Source organism: Sinocyclocheilus grahami, unplaced genomic scaffold, assembly GCF_001515645.1.
Source record: "Sinocyclocheilus grahami isolate Dianchi unplaced genomic scaffold, SAMN03320097.WGS_v1.1 scaffold2721.1, whole genome shotgun sequence".
Taxonomy (NCBI): Eukaryota; Metazoa; Chordata; class Actinopteri; order Cypriniformes; family Cyprinidae; genus Sinocyclocheilus; species Sinocyclocheilus grahami.
The window spans coordinates 6,786-7,713 of record NW_015507899.1 but is presented as its reverse complement, the minus strand read 5'-3'; the positions used below and the strand labels follow the sequence as shown (position 1 = coordinate 7,713).

Below are 928 nucleotides of genomic sequence, written 5' to 3'. Positions count from 1 at the left end.
GTCCCTTCCCGCTGTCGGACCACCTGAACTCCACCAATCATGCCATCGTCCAGACGCTGGTGAACTCGGTCAATTCCAATATTCCTAGAGCTTGCTGCGTCCCCTCGGAGCTCAGTCCCATATCGCTGCTGTACCTGGACGAGTACGAGAAAGTCATTCTTAAAAACTACCAGGACATGGTGGTGGAGGGCTGCGGGTGCCGATGACAGCTACATCTCCCCAATGAAGACTGTTATTTATACAAAAGAACGTTCAAAGAGCTATTTTGGAGGAAGAAATATATATGAATATATTTATGTTGACTGAAAATAATGGGAAAATAAATATTTTAATGAGAGTGCTTGCTTTTTCCAGTGGCTTTGAAGATGTTTTTTTCCTGTCCCATGTACATTTCAAAATGAGTGCAATTGCACATGAAGTATAATGCTCAGATTTTTATGATGTATTTATTGCATAACCACTTTATTTGTAAATGATGTATATTTATCATGAAAAAATATATGATCTTCATTCAGTGTGCATCTGGGAATACATTATTTGAAACCAAAAAATAAACCTTGGATGATGAAGTTCTCCTTAAAAGTCATGATATAACAAACACGCTGTTGCATAGACCCTGTGGTTACTTATGCAACACTGGATTTCATGCAGACAGTCAAAAACAGCGAGAGTCTGATTTGAGTAAAGGCCCGTTCACACCAAAGACTATAACTATAAAGTTTTAATAAAGTTTCTTATTTAGAATAGGGAAGTCCACAGCACAACTGTAACTGTAACGGCACCATAATAATATCGGAATCACTTTCAGAGTGTTGTTTTTCCAGCTGATAAACAATAAAAACATCGACAGCCAATCAGACTTTACCTGACTGCAGCATATGCTTATAAAAAATAGAACTTTGTTGTGTGTTGATGTGGAAGCTAATAT

The 928-nt window shown here is 37.8% G+C and overlaps 1 protein-coding gene across 1 annotated transcript in view; it reads left to right on the top strand.

Annotated features, from left to right (window-relative positions):
• LOC107575557 (bone morphogenetic protein 2-like) overlaps nucleotides 1-453 on the top strand; it is a 1,235-nt gene extending 782 nt beyond the window's left edge. The window contains exon 2 of the mRNA XM_016261916.1: nucleotides 1-453. This exon is cut by the window's left edge and continues 678 nt beyond it. Coding sequence (XP_016117402.1) covers nucleotides 1-206 — 206 coding nt within the window. The 3' untranslated portion in view covers nucleotides 207-453.
• The last annotated feature ends 475 nt before the right edge of the window (nucleotides 454-928 follow it).